A 15,266-nucleotide genomic window follows, 5' to 3' on the forward strand; every position below is an offset into this window, starting at 1 on the left:
TAAAGGCTTTTCCCATAATAGCCGACTATCACTTCTAAGAACCATTGATTTTTCGCTCACGGCGATTAGGTACTATGAAAGCTGCAGGCAATGCCTGGAAGGCTATGCTGTTCGTATATACTGGTATTACTAGCTCATGCTGATTTTTTCTAGCTTAGAACGGGCACAGAACTACCTGGAGCGGCTAGCGTGTTTTAGCATGACATCTAGATGTATGTGGTGTTCTCCATCGCATTCATAGACAGTGACATGTTGTTTGCGGCGTTTGTTGTCGGAGCTCGCTTCAATGTTTATAATAAAGTTTTGAAAACGTAAGCTCTTGTCAAGTTTGCGACACAATGACGTGCACCAGCTTTGCATTCAAAATAAATTGTGTTGTGGCTTCTGATTTACGTTGGTTAAGCCCAGAATTGTGATTCAAGCGTGCACATAGCGCCTAACACGAATTGCAGCACGTGAAGACAGCGCCTAACAGGAACTGCAACACATGACGTGCACTAGCTTTGCATTTAAACTAAAGAAGCTTTGAGAACGTACGCTCTTGTTAAGTTTGGTTATTTATATCTGTTTGTCCAGGGCTCCAAATTCCGAAGCAGTGTTATCGTGGTGGTGTGTCACCTCAGCAATCTGAGATTGCGTCCATTCTAAGGTCCGAAGTTCGGACCAGTGCTAAACAGCTCGTTGGGTTAATGCACACAAAATTGCCGCGTCGAGCTTTAAAATGTGTGATTGAAGAGGATTAGCTATCCAAAGCAGTTCCCCACTTAGTGGTAGGCACATTTGAATTTCGCTCCTAGGTACCAAATTCGGGTATCAACATGTTGAGCACGTAACGATGATTAATTTTGTGCCACCCGCGTTTTTATGCTGATGCTGGTCTGTCCACCATACCCACCGCTGTGGCTTAACAATTAAGGCGCTCGTCTACTGAACAGAAGTACGCGGACTCGACCGCGGTGGCCGCGTTTCGATAGAGGCGAAACGCAAAGGCGTCCGTGTGCTGTGCGATATCAGTGCATGTTAAAGATCCCAAGGTGGTCGAAATCACGGTGGTTGTTGTTTCGACTGTAGGAAAAAGGAAACGAAAATGAACGGGTCTGCTACTGGCTGTAGCTGAGCCACCTCCGCTGCCTCGTGCGGATAGAATAGAAATAGAAAAGAAAGAAAAAGAAGAGGGAGGAATAGAAAGACGCGCGTCGCAACAGCCGTCGTCCACCGCTTGGTGGCGGTGCGATTACGGCCTACAGATTTAAAAAAATCGGTGGCATGCTCCCCGCCGCAAGTGGCGTTGACCTACCACTCCCAGCCCCGTAAGGCCGGGAACAGCCACCCTTCGCCACCGCCCAAGCTCTACCCCACGGTGGAAGTAATCGTTCCGGAGTCCTCCACTAGAGCGCCTCTTTCGTCTTTGACCCACCCTTCCCTTGTAGTGCGGTTCAGGCGTGCACAAAACAGTGTGAGATACGTGCGGCTTTCCTTTCCTCTAAATAATAATAGTAATGATAATAATAATTGGTTCACAGGAAGGGAAAGGCGCAATATGTGTCGCACGCGCTGTGGACACCTGAACCGTGCCGTAAGGGAAGGTAGGAAGGTTGGAGAGAAAGCGGAGTCATAGTGGAGGGCTGCGGAGTAATTCCGACCACCTGGGAATCTTTAACGTGCGCTGACATCGCACAGCACACGGACGCCCCTTCCGTGTGCTGTGCGATGTCAACGCACGTTAAAGATCCAATTGGAAAAAATTTAGAGCACTGCAGAATCTACATTGGAGTAATGCGAAAGCACGGATGCTGCTGTTGGTTGCTTCTAGTAGCTTAATTCAATTCACTTCTTGTTTGCCCATTTAAATGGGCCTTATACGCCTTATAGGCATCATCCGACATATTGTAAGGCTGCGCCCCGACTACTGCGAGGAGCCGAGCCAACAAAACGTTGAGCCGAGCCACAGCCCTATACACAGCCCCATTTATCCTCCTAGCGTGACGCAACGTTTTTAGATTAGGTCGCGTGACGTAACAAACAGCGAGCGCCCTCTCTCGGCTGTGATACAGCGCCGTGTATGGACTCGCCGCCACCATCCGATGGCGCGAGCTGGGGCCCCGTCTCTCGGTATGGCGTGACGTCACGCGGTCACGTGTATGGAGACGCCACGACACGCCAAAGGCTCGAAGTGCTGGCAGTATTGCTTTCGCAATAAAATTTATCGATCCGCGGTGGTGCAGTGGTAAGACGCCCGTCTACTGTGCCGGAGTACCCGGGTTTGATCCCGACCACCAGCTTGCTTTTAGATAGAGGCGAAACAAAGAGGCGTCCGTGTGATGCCCGATAGCGCACGTTAAAGATCCCTAGGGGATCGAAATTACTCCGTAGCCCTCCACTTTGGCCCCTATTTCTCTCCACTTTCACTGCCACCGTCCTCCCTTCCCTTACGGCCCGGTTCAGGTGTCCACAAAATAAGTGTGACAGATACCGCGCCTTTCTCTTCGTGTGAACCAATTATTATTTTAATTTATCGACCTTGCGGCGCGAGTGGTGTAGTTCTATTATCACTAATATCTTATTATTAATCTATTATCACCAATTCCATTATCACAACCCTTTATAATTAACTATCAATCACAAACCCCCCTATATCATTAATCACCAGTATCTAACCTTCTACCTCTGGTCATCAGTCGCTAGCCCCCGATCACTAATGACCAATGACTAACCTCCTATTACTGATTACCATACACTAATCCCCTATCACTAATCATCAATGACTAATCCCTTAACACTACACTATATTACTTCAACCACTGTCACATTGGCCGCAATTTTGTACACACATTTCAGCACACCAGGATGACCTAGTAAGTTTCGCCTTAATAAATTAGGATGCTGCCAGGACTAGACAATTAGTCACTTCATTAACATAAACGAACCCTATGAATCTCTTTTCGCCTGTATTAAAAGGCAAGATCAGGATGTCCGAAGCAGTCAACTGTAAATGACTCCTGGGGAAAACGCTTTCGGACACATTTAGGTTCACTTGGCCATCCACTAGTATGTTTTTTTTTGTGTTTTTTATTTATTTATTTATTTATTATTTATTTATTTATTTATTCCTCAAAGGTCTCTGATGAGACATTACATGAGGGAGTGGGCGTTACAGGGCATATAAGTATAACAAAAATCTTAATGAGATGTTTTCGATGATGCGCTTGAAAATTTTGGGGTCGATGATCAATATGAGATGTTTTCAATGAGCCGTTTGAATATTTTGGGGTCGATGACTGTAGCGACTTCGGTGGGCAGGCCATTCCAGTCCTGTGCGGTGCACAAGAAAAAAGACTGCTGAGAAGTAGTAGTGTGAGCTTGAGGGGGATACACTGCATTAATGTGGCTGGAGCGGGTGATACGGTGGGCTCTCTTTATGTACGTGTTATCAGATGGCAAAGAATAAAAAAATTTATGAAAAAGGTTAAGACGCGCGATTCTACGCCGTGAGGCTAGGGAGGGTAAATTTAATTGTGTTTTTAGTGCCGAAATACTCGAATAGTAGGAATAATTTGACAAAATGAATCTTGTTGCTCTGTTCTGAACTGATTCGAGGGCATTAGTAAGGTTATTTTGATATGGGTCAAAAATAGCATTAGCATACTCTAGTTTATTGTTCCAAGATCGCTGCTCTTTTGAGCACCTCCTGTCGAATTCTGATTATTGATTGTCGTGAGTGCCAGGTCTTCCGCCAGCTTTTAATTTATATCCTACAGCATCTACAGCATAAACATACAAGAAATCTTTCAAATGCACCTGCTATAGGGAAGAAAAATTCTTGGGGTGCACCTAAGTATGTTTAGGTAGAGTAACGTGACTTACTGACTTAAAAACGGGAGAAGTGAGGGTGGCATCTCTAGTTCATATCCCTAGCAAGTGGAAAGTAGCAGATCTTTCTGCTTAATTGGCTTAAATAGGGAAGACGATTATCCACGGCTTCCTTGCCTTTTTGTGTTTTATTATGAGTGCAAGTGGAAAATCGAGATTACAGTTGTGCAAGCTTTCTCTAAATATATATCTATATGCTTTTGACAGATCAGGTTCATTTAATACTTCATTTCAGGGACTATTGGTCATTAATACAGAAACTTTAGCACTGACACTGTTGTCAATTATTCGTCCCGCGTATTTGGTCTACCTTCTACAATCATTCATCGAAAACAAAGCCAAAAAAAAAAAAAATAAAGAGCCAGTGGTGCAGTTGTGCTCAATGTCAAGGTTGTGAAACAAGGGTCTATAATTACATGTGCCTGAAAATTTTGCGATACGAGTAGGTAGGTTTATTATATTCTCGTAATCATAACAAAGCAGATCACAACTTCTAAGAGTCTCATTTTAGAAGAATTGTTTATGGCAATGTCAATAATAAGAGCACGCGCTCTTATTGCTCCGTGTTCTTATCCTCTCCTCCGTAATCTCACTCGGGAGGAGGAGGTATCCGTGCGCCCGATTCGGGCTGGAGTGATTTAACCCCTTCTGTGCGTCACGGTGGCGTGCCGAACGGCTGCAAGTGACCGGAAAATGCCAGCAGTGTCGTGCTTCACGGAAGCTGTGTGATATGCAATTACTGTAGTGGACTTGTCCAGCTAAAGCTTCTGGGAGACAACGCTACCTTAATGAAAGTAGGCTTTCAGTGCGACCTTGAATGCGGCTATTACAAATGGATACTTGATATTAATCGCTTTAACGGGAACTTCTGCGAATGTTTAAGTGAGACCAGTCTACGTTCATTTTAACTTTCTTCCACTTCCCTCTATCTTTTTCACTATGCCTATAATAACAAGCATCTCGAATAATAATAATAATAATAATAATAATAATAATAATAATAATAATAATAATAATAATAATAATAATAATAATAATAATAATAATAATAATAATAATAATAATAATAATAATAATAATAATAATAATAATAACAATAATAACAATAATAACAATAAAAAGCATGTTGCAAGGAACAACGACTCTTCGTTTCTATACGGACCTTCATGCGTTGGCTTTTAAAAAATTTGACGAATTGATCGAGCAGTTTTCTCTTACTTATACTGCCGTTTACGAATGTATTTAAGTCCCAGAAAAGTCTACAATAAATTATGTATTTGGATACTCTTACCTTTCCCCCTTCAGAGAACTTAATTTGTGCTCGGAGGAATTCATAGGTCGATTTAAAATGGCTCAGAAAATGGCGGTCGTTTTCGCAAAAACGCCTAAAGTCTAAGGTCACATGGCGTGGCCTGTCTGTATACGCAGCATAAATGGCGGCCGGCTAAACTCTCGCTCCTTCGTACCATACCACTAACCCTGCAGACCGAACAAGCCTTTCACGGTTGGTTTCATCATACCTAAATATGATTGCGTGGTAATCTTGCTCATTTTAAGTAATGTTCCGCTCGTTATACAATTTTATACACTACAGACTTGAAGTGCACGTTTCCTTCTTCCATCATGCGCAGTGGCTTCTTCCAGCTTTACAAAGAAAGAGAGAGAAATATTATATATGTTCAACAGTCGGCGTTTTTATTAAAAAAATAGTATATATATCAGAAGAAAACATCTCGAGCTAGTTGGTTCATCACAGAGCAAAACAGCGCAAACTTCACAATGGACAGAGAAGGGCAGACGAGACACAGGCGCTGTGTCTCGTCTGCTCTTCTCTGTCCATTGTGAAGTTTGCGCTGTTTTGCTCTATATATCAGAACTTCTTTCCATGGGCAGTAGAAGCAAACTGGATATTATACATAAAGTAACTTTCCTGTTTACGTAATGAATGCAGTTAAGCAGCCCGACAAAATACCCACGACCCCTACATATTCAGGGGGAGGAGCGGAATTTCAAATTTTAGAGCTCCTATAACCTTTTTCTACCTGCATGGCCTTGATGGCCATTTGTGAACCATTCTATATTTGCGGGCAACTTTTTGTGGCTCCGCTGCCAAAGCTCCAGAGCCGAAACGCATCAGCTGAGGGGCGCAGTAAAACATATATATAGTCCCTTCATTCATAAATTTCCCGGATTGAGGTCACCAATAATACACCATTCCGGAAGTATTCACCTTCTTGTTACATCAATATTGTACTACAATATAGGCCAGTACAACTTTAGTGCAATGCATTTTAAGATCAGTGCACTACGCGGGACAAACGGGATGGCTGCGCACTCTGCCGGGATTCCCCAAAAAGCGTACGTCGGTTGCTTCTGCTGAGCTTACCCGCCGGTTTCACAATGCGCTTCTTTTGGCAACGTGAGGGTGGAGGCATTGAGTTTCTTACTCTTACCTAGAGGGAAAGCTGTGCTGCCGTCTATGGGAGTTTACATGGAGTTTCCAGACGGCCAGTTCAGCCACCATGGGCGCTCAAAGCATCATGGGCCGGAGAGCTACCGAGTGCAGAACTACAACTTTTGGCCAAAACTAATGCAAAGATAAACGTTGTTCTACCATAAATAATGTCCTAAGATTGAATATTGTGACTGTAAATTGCAAAAAGAGAGAGAAACAGCATGTCAGTGTGATGTTTATCCAATATAAGCGATGGCTCTTTCTCCTATTGGCTTAGTTTTGAGCAGCACAAATACCAATATTTCGGACTTAATAGGCAAAATTTGAAACAGAAAAACGTTATAAAAATACTTATGGTTGTGCAATCACTTAAGGAAGTTTTTAGTGGCATTTCGGGAAACAAAAACCATTTATTGGCGACGTCTGCTTTTGCGCCTTCGCTACTATGGCTTTCGCGGTCTATGTACGCACCTTCAGATGATGATGATGACGAAAAAGAAACATTGCAGTAACGCCACTCCACGTACCCGAGAAAAACCGACTGTCCCGCAACAAGTAGCACACCGGCCCATGATTCTTAGCGCGCCCATGGTGGCTGAAGGGCAGCGCCCTCAGCTTTCCCTCCAGTTAGTGTAAGGAACTCTATAGGTGGAGGATATTCACTAACCTGCGGTGACCTTTTATGGGGACCTCAAAGAGAGTAAATAAAGACTGCAATAATAAAATGGCTGTAACTGCCCGAGATTTTTTTTTTTTTTTTTTTTTGCAGTGGATAATTTTACGTTTTGTACATTACGAACAAAGAAATGGCAGTACTCTGCGAGGCGCCTCCCTGCTTGCCGCCTTACGCTTGGGAAATGAGCGGAAGTGAGATAATTCCGCACGATATAAAGGAAAAAAAGATTGCCAGGCAAACGCTGTCGATCTGTCCTGGTTTGCGACCTCGAACACCACCTCAGTAACATACCTAGACTCACTTCAGCAGTCACTGCTCACTAATAGCTTGTCCTTGCGATACGAAGTGCATGCTGTCTTGGGCGCACTGTCCTGTGTACGGTGAAATATGATGGCGAAATCGCAAGGTGTCTCAAATACGTGACGTGCATCTCTACGTGTTCAGTACGCCTAAACGGCAGCAGTCGCTCCCTCTTCTTAGCTATCATATATCTTCACCTGACTAGCCTGCGGTCATTTATTCTAATAAAAGCGCTAAATGAAGCAGACACGGACTGAGTAAAGTCGGATGCAATGACCATAAAAATGGCGATAGTAGACTGCTGAGACGATAGTATAAGGCTCGCACGCAGGTGACCGAGCCGTCACTGCACGTTCCGAAAACTTCCCGCGCCTACTGCATATAGTGCTTATTTTAAGTGGAGCAAATGATTTTGCTCGTGTTATGTGCAGACCAAGATGGCACATGTTTTACCTTCACCATCTGCCGCACTATAAGGAGCTTAATATAAGTATACCAGTGCCATTCCACATCACGGAAATTCCTTGTATTAACAATACAAACATCGGTGAACTATGTTTGGAGGCACGTGTAGCGAGAAGGTTTTGCCGGAAGCGAAAGGGCGGGGGGGTGGGGGGGGAGGGGGGTGTATTTTGAGTGGGTTTCGCGGGGTGGTGGGCTCTTCGCTTCGACTGCGTCAGAGTCCCTCTTCCATGTTTTATTTTCGCAGTTTCTGAAAAATTTCGCTTGCATCCGTTAGTGCTTGCTTTATTTAATTCATTCACATCTGAGCAGAGAAACCGTACGCAGACCAATACTTTAAACATCAGTCTCCATGTCCACTCTGCGCTCGAGTTGGATATTTAGCCCTTCGGGTACCAAAACAAAGCCATGATCGGCCACAATACAGCTGGGTTCTTCACCCCGCAACGATAAGCGGAAATTTTGAAGAATTTTAATCAGTGCGAACTTGATTACGAGCAACGCGAGCTTCTCCCCAATGCACATCCTCGGCCCTATTCCGAACGGTACGTACGACCCAGGGCGCACGCGCTCGTGGATTTCTTCGGCAAACCTGTCGGGACGGAACTGCTCAGGTTCGGGCCATAGATCGGAGTCGTAGTGAATAAGCCATGGCGCAACCAGGATATTCACACCGGCAGGAATGAATTGCCCGCAAACGGTCGTGTTCCGCGAACACTTTCTGACTAAGGACACTGGGACAGGCGGGTAGAGACGAAGGCCTTCCAGGACCGTCCAGGAAAGCCTCTTGAGCTGGCGCAATTCGTCGAAGCTGAGATCTTCTGCTGCCTTGTGAGGAAAAAGTTCTTTAAGCTCCTTCACTATTTCATCCTGTTCGCGTGAGTGCTTAGCCAAGAGGTAAGCCAAGAAGGACAGGGTGGCAGACGTCGTCTCGAAGCCCGCCAAAAGGAAAATTGCGCCGTTAGATATGATGTGCTGATCGTGCAGATGTTGGAGGTGCTTCATGGGCCTCAGGTGGTTATCGCCGGAGCCCTCTGCGCGTGCCGCCAAAAGGACCTGCAGTATGCTGCACTCCTTCGGACACTCGCCGGTGTGGTGAAGCTCTACCGTGCTCCGTACAAGATTGCAGACATCCTTGAATGCCTTGGCATGCCTTGTGAGCGGATACAGCCACGTAAGTAGGGCGCGTACCCCGGGCAGTGTGAAAGCCACCTCGATGGCCGAGTTCTCCATGTCTTTGCCTACTTGTTTCAGGTCTTCCAAAATGGGCTCCTCAGAGCTTCTCTGATTGCTCACCTGAGTAAATAGGCCGGATACAAGAATTTTAATCACGTAGTGCTCAAGAGTAAATCGATAACAAATTTTGGCGTCATCCAGAAAGTCATCTCAAAGACGAACACTGCTTGTTCTAAACATGCATGCAGCTTATCCCCTGCAAAGATCGCAATGAGACAGTGATGACGACTTGCTAGTATACTTTTTGTAGTAGTGGCTATTGCGTAAGTATTGCGTCAGTATTACGTCGGTATTTTGCCAGTTGCAAAAATATATCGACTGTCGGTGGCCAGGTCTTCGCGATATCGGCCACCAACCAGACATTCCTGAAATTTGAAGCCGAATCAGTGCAATATGTCAATATGGAATACATTTTAGCACAATATATAAATATATATAAGCAGATAAATGAAGGGGATATGGGGGTGCTCGCCTAATACATGAAGGCAAGAAGCCAACAGTCGGCCAGGCCAAGAAAAGCATTTGGGGATTGTACTTTGTTTTGTTTTTTTTTTAATTTTTACTGCGGTAGTCACATAAATTAGTAATGTAATCTGTTTAGGGGAAATATATATAAATACAAAGTAGAAGAAAAAACAACGTGCCGATGGTGGGAACCGAACCCACGACCTCCGAATATCGCGTCCGGTGCTCTTCCAACTGAGCTACATCGGCCGCTGTCCCTCCTGCTACTTTCTTGGGTATTAATGTTATCGGTATACGAACCTTGAGAGTGTTCACCAGTCTATATATATATATATATATATATGCTGTATAATCCCCTAGGTACAAGAATGCGCGAACCAAACAAATATGGTAATATTTTTTTTCTTTTTTTGTATCGATGCGTGCGAATGCGAAATATAGACGAAATCATTTCTCAATCAGAGAGATTAGAGTGTTAATCTGCCCTGCGCGTCGAAGCCGCGACCCACGCGCACTACCTTGAAGCCTTTCCGATGTGCAGCTAAGAGTGCAAAGTGATCTAATTAGTTCCCGATGCTAATCACAAAGAAGCGATTCTTTTCTGGGCTCAACATAGGCCTGATTACCCTCCTGCACGCCCGAGTATATGCCTACAATCATAATAACTTTAGTTGCTGCGGAATTACGTGTATCGCTACTTAGCAAGCCAACTTCAACGGCACGTTACGCATCACGCAAGAAATGGATGTGGCATAACTTAACATGTACCAAGAATTGTGGGCTCGAAGAGGGCGGAACTGGCATTCATAGAAGAAACCGGCGAATCGAAAACAGCTGATAATTTAGCTTACTCATGCTACAGCACATGCCATACTTAACGATAACGGGATGAAGTCAAGTAAACCGAATAAACAGTGAGCGCTCTAAACAATTCCCATCGTAGACAAAATAATGAATAAGAAAAGGAAGAATAATGACAAACGAATGAGAGTGGGAACGACAGAGGGCCGAGAAGGAGGGTTTCGCAAGCTGTCTCTGTAACGTGGCTTAGGAGTTGGGGGACTGTCGGCAGACGGCCGACTTGCTGACGACGGCCGTCGGACAAAAATGTTCTAACGGCTCAGTGTGACAGACGCAGATATCACGACGACACGATGGTACCAGACCTAATCAACGTCGTGTTAAACTAGTGTGGGAGGGCTTTTAGAAGCCCTACTATGTCCTTCCTTCTTACATTCGTTCGTTCACTGTACCGAAACGCAATGTGGACAGTTTTGTACATGTCAGTCAATCGGTTGCATCATAAATGGGCTTACATTTCGCACAAAGTAATGCAAAGTCTGTTTTAGTGCCGAAATGATAATAATATAGAAGGTGGTACCCACCTTCTGTGCCAAAACAGCTTTCATGATGAAGTCGAACGCGAAATCCGTGGCGAGCTCGTAAATTTCGACTTGTCCATTTGTTCGACATATTTTCGTCGCTCTGTCCACAAATCTTGAGGAGCAAGAAATCGCTGTCGCAGAGAGCTGCTTAATCACGTTTGAGTTGAATGCGTAGTTTAGCGCCGTCCGAACGCTCTTCCAGGAGTTACCTGAAATAACGAAATTAAGAATCAATCTAAGGAACAGTACTTGTATTTCAAGTCGGCTCATTATGAGCACTTCCATTTTTTCTGTTTCTGCGCATTAATTCAGCGTGCATTCACTGACGACCCTGAGCGCATATCAAGTGCAGTCATTTATAACCCCGACATTCCGTTCTGTTTTTAAAGCGATAAACATTATAGTGCACTTTCGTGAAATAGAACTCTGTCCGCGTCTTTTACGGGAGAAGAAACGAGGGTGTGAGTGTGCTTTAGTAAACGTGATCATTGTATAGTGGGCTACAAACACCACGAAAAAAAAATTTTTTCTTGCAGCATACAGCTAAATACCATCTGGTATTTGATGAGTACAGAGTTGCCTTGCTATATACTATGACCTTGTAGCATGCATTGTGCTAAATCATCCTGGGAATGATCCTGCCATCATAAACGTACTCTGTTGCGTGACCTGCACACTGACCTCTCCTCAGTGCCTTTGTTATTGTATGGGCTTTGAATATGAATGTAATATTTCGAGTCTCATGTACCCAGTGTTTGCTCAGTTTTCCGTGAAATGTGAAATTTAATTTATTTTTTTTTATTTTTTTTTTGCTTGCTCGCTAATCGCGCGAATAACCGACAACGTCAATAACTGTGCGGTGTTTCAGGAGACGGGACACCTCCAGGCGTCCCCAGACGCTTCTTGCATAGTCCACCATTTCTTTATCTACTGCGGTCTCTCTCTGAGTATTCGTTGCTACGTGCACCCCCTATATATCGAAATAAAACAAACAAATGTGATAGCACCTGGATAGCATTGCCCATCGAGTTTCGGGTGTAACGACACACGCGCTCAACACCCGGTAAAAAAAAAAAAAATCCGAACACTGACGCCGAGTCAACAGGCACGTGGTATATCATCCGCTTGCGGCTCAGTGGCGGGCGCTTATTAATTCATGGTGATAATTAGAAGCGACACCTTGAAGAAAAAGGGTATTGAAGAAAAGGGGTCGAGTGCACGGAATGTGTCTAGATTACCTTCAATAGCTGGCAGGTGGTAAGATGGACGAAGGTAAATGCCTCTCGCCTTTTATAGACGAGAAGAAGAAAAGCCGGAAGGTGTCTGCTTTTGGGAGGAAGGAGAAAGTTCTCAAGTAGGAACCGGGAAGTGCGCGGTTGTTACGGAAAGAGCGGGTAGCTACGATGAAGGCAGCCATTCAGCTTTCGCTTTTTAATGCGCTAAGCCGACAACCTCAGCTCCTCAAGTAAGAACACCTAATGATAAAACATCGCAAAATGGCAGCTGTGCTCGTTCTTTCGGCACTTTTGTCTGTCATGTAGGTTCATAGTTGACGTTGGTTGTGTAAGATCTGGCCGCTTTGCCATGCGCATGGTGCTGGGCTCAGCGCGTCCGAGAAAACGTTGTAGCGTCCGTCTGCATGGTATCGAAGTTGGCAGAGCGATTAACGGCGCAAACTTTGACATTGGTCGATCTCTTGAACAGAGCTCTTATCCTGCTTCATGTCACTCATATTGTTTGGTTTAATGACTGATGGGGCGTCTAAGGTATGTGCCGTAGGGCTCGACAGTGGACGAAATGTGCTCAGCGTCTTAGGTGCCTGCAACACTCTCTCGATTATCCACTGTATTGTCGCCATTGGTATGCATGCGCGCCTTTTTGTAATATTATAGCAACTTATCCACTGTCATACTTTGTGATTGCCATATTTGTTTTTAGCCCCGTCTACGTTTCTTCATTCAACCTTGTAGATGCACCAAGGCATGTCTCCGTCCTCTCTGATATTAGTGCATGCAGAGTGACGTGACTAAACAGCTGTAGCTAGCCGAGCACGTGGGTCATAAGATGGGCTCTTGGTGTCATCTCTTGTCACGTGAGGAGGGCGGGCTCATGCTACAAGAACACTGACGTATCGGTACAAACCTGGGCGCTTTCCTTGCTTAATTTCGTGGCCAATATTTAGCTACCTTCTCTGATAAGCGCCCTCTGAAGCGCAAAGTAAAACAAGAAATCCACGAACGAAGGGTGCGCGAATGCGGGCGAACCGCCGCTCTATTAGGCTTTCTTGTCACGTCGGACGCCATGAGTTCGCTGGCCTTGTTATTGATGCTGAAAAGTGTCCGTGATAGCGAACGTTCGTAAACATCCAAGGGGAGATATGTTGTTCATAGAGGGCGGTTCGACGCAAAATTAATTTCAGTGTGGAAACAGGCACTGAATAACCAATTTTCAGTGCAATATAGTAGATTGTGTTAGCCCAACCAAAAAAGCTTGTCATATTTTCTTCAGTGTTCGTTATCCAAAACACGTTTATGTGATAAAATAATATGCAGAAAATAGTGGCATACTTCTGTTTTCTTCAGCTTCTGCGTGCCTCATTATAGGCTGCTGCTGTTCGTCCTGTTACTAATATTGGGCCTGACATGCAATCTGCTTTTGTGGGTGCGCCTTCAGAAAGTCCTTGGTGTTAAGATTGCGTGATGTCTCGTGGGACTTACCATTAAGCTGAAAGATGCTGCTTTTAAAAGGCTCCGCATCGACAAAGCCTATGGGCCTGTCCTGAAATAAAGCTGCTTGCTTGACAAAACACTCGTGCACCATATCCGGGTCCGAGATGACCAAGAAGGGATCGCTACCCATGTAGATACCAAACACAGGGCCATACTGCTTCTTCCACTCCATGAACGTCTGCATCGGAAAGAGCGCCAATAATCTGACTGAATTATAGTGAACTATAAGTCTATTCTAGTACACTGTAACTTAAATACAATCACGTGTAAGCACAAAAAAAAATATTAAGTCCTTTTACAGCACTTCTCCAGCGGAAATGGGCCGTACTGTTTCAGCTATGTTCTAGTACTACTCCTTGGCCTCGAATGTTTTTAACTTACTGCTTTTTCATGCTTTCAAAGTATTCTGAAAGAAATGTTAGGCCGGGACACAGAAAAATGTGCACCCATAAAATCGAAATTAACTCGTTGTACACAGGCTCTGTGGGCAATCTTAGCAAGCAGAACCAAAAGCGAAAAACATATACTTGACACCTTGGATATGCATCCTAAATAATTACAGGGTGTGCGTGCGTTTAGACAACACTGGAATATCGATCAGTGTATGGCGGGAGTGGTTGCGGGCTCATAGCTATAGAAGCCGCCTTAACGTGAAGTGCTTATTCAAACGACAATTATTGTGGGAAAACTACTTACTGCCTATATAGGGCGCGACAGTGCTTGACGTAATGTTATTTTACGTGATAGTATATTCTTCTTAGTAGAGCACTATAATGCTTTGCATTAGACACTTATTTCAACGAGCGGTTGCTTTCCAGAGTCATACACGTTAAATTCCGCTCTAGGTAATCCTAAAATTATTTCCTTCATATTTTAAATCATTACACATGTTACGTTCAGGATCCGCCAATTAATAATGCTCTGTTATAAGACGCAACTATCGTTAGGGGACATCGCATAACATAACGCAACAAGACCAGAAACAAGGCTAAAACGTAGAAACCTTCGAGAAAGCTAGGAAGAAAGGTTTCTTCCCAAGATTGCTATCAGACAAGCGTCCCTCAAAAGTAGGTAAGCAGCCTTACCGGCAAGCAGCGCAACGAAGGAATTGTGCAGCAGCGCTGGCTTTCCTGAGCCCTGGAGTTCCCCGAATTATAGGAGATCACCGAATTCACATAACCCGACCCATAACGGGATGTCCATCGCCTGTGCACTTTTGCCACAAGATGGGTATCTGCAAAGCTTTGATTCGTACCGCAAGTCGGTGGTGGGTAATCTGCTTCATATTTCCCCAGAGGATGTTAGGCTTTGGTCCCGGAATGTTGAGGTCCTCGAAAAACCTGAGCATGCGTCGCCGTCTCAACACGAAGAGCACGGTGGCGGCTGCGAATACCGCCCCAAGACTGAAGACGATGCATATCAGAAGCATCCTCACACGGCCACCTGCGGAGTGAGAATTTTCGATGTCCTCCTCTGAGCCGAGACACGCAATGAAGGAATGATGTGGGTTTAAGCACAACTTTGCATCAGAGTTCGAAGAGACACTTTTTTCTCTCTGGTACGCTGCCCGACAACGAATCAAGACAGTACAGCCCACTGACCCACGTTAGCTCATGTAATAATTAGCTCTTTTAAAACCACTATTTTGTGAGCTCCTTGAGCCGGTGGCGATGTTAAATTATCGCGGA

General features: G+C 44.6%; 1 protein-coding gene across 1 annotated transcript; it reads right to left on the reverse strand.

The window, feature by feature from the left end:
- Positions 1 to 8,099: 8,099 nt before the first annotated feature.
- LOC146208062 (cytochrome P450 3A29-like) lies at positions 8,100 to 15,007 on the reverse strand. Its single transcript, XM_084577990.1, has 4 exons — positions 14,834 to 15,007; positions 13,567 to 13,756; positions 10,850 to 11,058; positions 8,100 to 9,059 (listed from the first exon to the last, which is right to left on the reverse strand). The coding sequence occupies exons 1-4, from the start codon at positions 15,005 to 15,007 to the stop codon at positions 8,100 to 8,102; spliced, it is 1,533 nt and encodes a 510-aa protein (XP_084434116.1).
- Between the last annotated feature and the right edge of the window lie 259 nt (positions 15,008 to 15,266).

Source organism: Amblyomma maculatum, chromosome 1 (assembly GCF_055883805.1).
Source record: "Amblyomma maculatum isolate TAMU_Amacu chromosome 1, ASM5588380v1, whole genome shotgun sequence".
NCBI lineage: Eukaryota > Metazoa > Arthropoda > Arachnida > Ixodida > Ixodidae > Amblyomma > Amblyomma maculatum.